Source organism: Dipodomys ordii, unplaced genomic scaffold (genome assembly GCF_000151885.1).
Source record: "Dipodomys ordii isolate 6190 unplaced genomic scaffold, Dord_2.0 Scaffold53, whole genome shotgun sequence".
Classification (NCBI taxonomy): domain Eukaryota; kingdom Metazoa; phylum Chordata; class Mammalia; order Rodentia; family Heteromyidae; genus Dipodomys; species Dipodomys ordii.
In genome coordinates this window covers 6,798,353-6,799,636 of record NW_012267269.1, presented here as the reverse complement: position 1 = coordinate 6,799,636, position 1,284 = coordinate 6,798,353, and the positions used below count along the sequence as shown (strand labels likewise).

The 1,284-nt window shown below is 50.5% G+C and overlaps 1 protein-coding gene across 1 annotated transcript; it reads left to right on the top strand.

The window, feature by feature from the left end:
- The first annotated feature begins 468 nt into the window (after window positions 1–468).
- Window positions 469–1,038, top strand: LOC105988956 (interferon alpha-3-like). The gene has a single exon (XM_013020749.1). The coding sequence runs from the start codon at window positions 469–471 to the stop codon at window positions 1,036–1,038; it is 570 nt and encodes a 189-aa protein (XP_012876203.1).
- The last annotated feature ends 246 nt before the right edge of the window (window positions 1,039–1,284 follow it).

Sequence of the window (1,284 nt, the reverse complement as noted above, 5' to 3'; positions counted from 1 at the left end):
CTGAACTCTGGGCCTGGGCACTGTCCCTCAGCTCTTCAGCTCAAGGCTAGCACTCTACCACTTGAGCCACAGCGCCACTTCCAGCTTTTTTCTTTTTGCTATGTGGTGCTGAGGAATGGAACCCAGGGCCTCACGCATGCAAGACAAGCGCTCTACCACTGAACCAACTTCCCAGCCCTAAATGAGCATTTTAAACTAAACAATTAATTAAAAAGAATGCAAGCTAATCTGGAAGATGGAGTAGGAAGGCAGGGTTGAAAACAAGTGCTTGGGAAATGCCGCTCTAGACTGAAGTATGTAAGCATAAATGAAAACAAAAAGAGAAGTAGAAAGGAAAAAGGCATTCAGAAAATGGAAGCTCGAGCATCCCTACTTAAGCCAAGGGAGCACATCAAGGTCTTCACACTCCCCAGAGGCAGAGGCTCCCATCAGCACCTCAGCCAGTCCAGCAGCATCCGCCCAGCCGCAATGCCCTTGCCCTTGGCCTTCCTGGTGACCCTGGTGGTGCTCAGCTGCAGGGCAACCTGCTCTCTGGGCTGTGAGCTGCCTCCCACCCACAGCCTGGGCAACAGAAGAGCCTTGCTCCTCCTGGGACAGATGAGGAAAGTCTCCCTTTTCTCCTGCCTGAAGGACAGAAAGGACTTTGGATTCCCCCAGGAGGCATTGGATGGAGAGCAGGTCCACAAGGCTCAAGCCATCGCTGTCCTCCATGAGATGACCAGGCAGATCTACAGCCTCTTCAGCACAAAGACCTGGCCTGCCCCTTGGGAGAAGAGCCTTGTGGACAAACTGTGCGCTGGCCTCCATGAGCAGCTGCAGGAGCTGAGAGCCTGTCTGAGCCGGGAGGTGGGAGAGCAGGAGCCTGCCATGGTGCTTGAGGACTCCACACTGGCTGTGAGCAAACACTTCCACAGGATCTCTCTCTACCTGCAAGAGAGGAAGTTCAGCCCTTGTGCCTGGGAGGTTGTCAGGGCAGAAATCATGAGATACTTTTCCTCATCTGCAAACCTGCTAGAAAGGATAAAGAGTGAGGAATGAGCTCTACTTCTCATGGAAATGGCCCTCACTGATGGAACACAGTAGCTCCCTTCGGCAGACTCTGCCATTCTCTGAAGCTGTCATTTCTGCTATCATTTGACATGACTTCAGTGAATGTGTTGCACGTTTTCAGAAGTGTTGGTTCATTTGTGTTCAACTCTCTAGACTCTCCTCCCTTTCATCCATAGAGGTATATCTATCCATCTATTTAAATATTATTTATTTAACTATGTACCAGATTTAAAC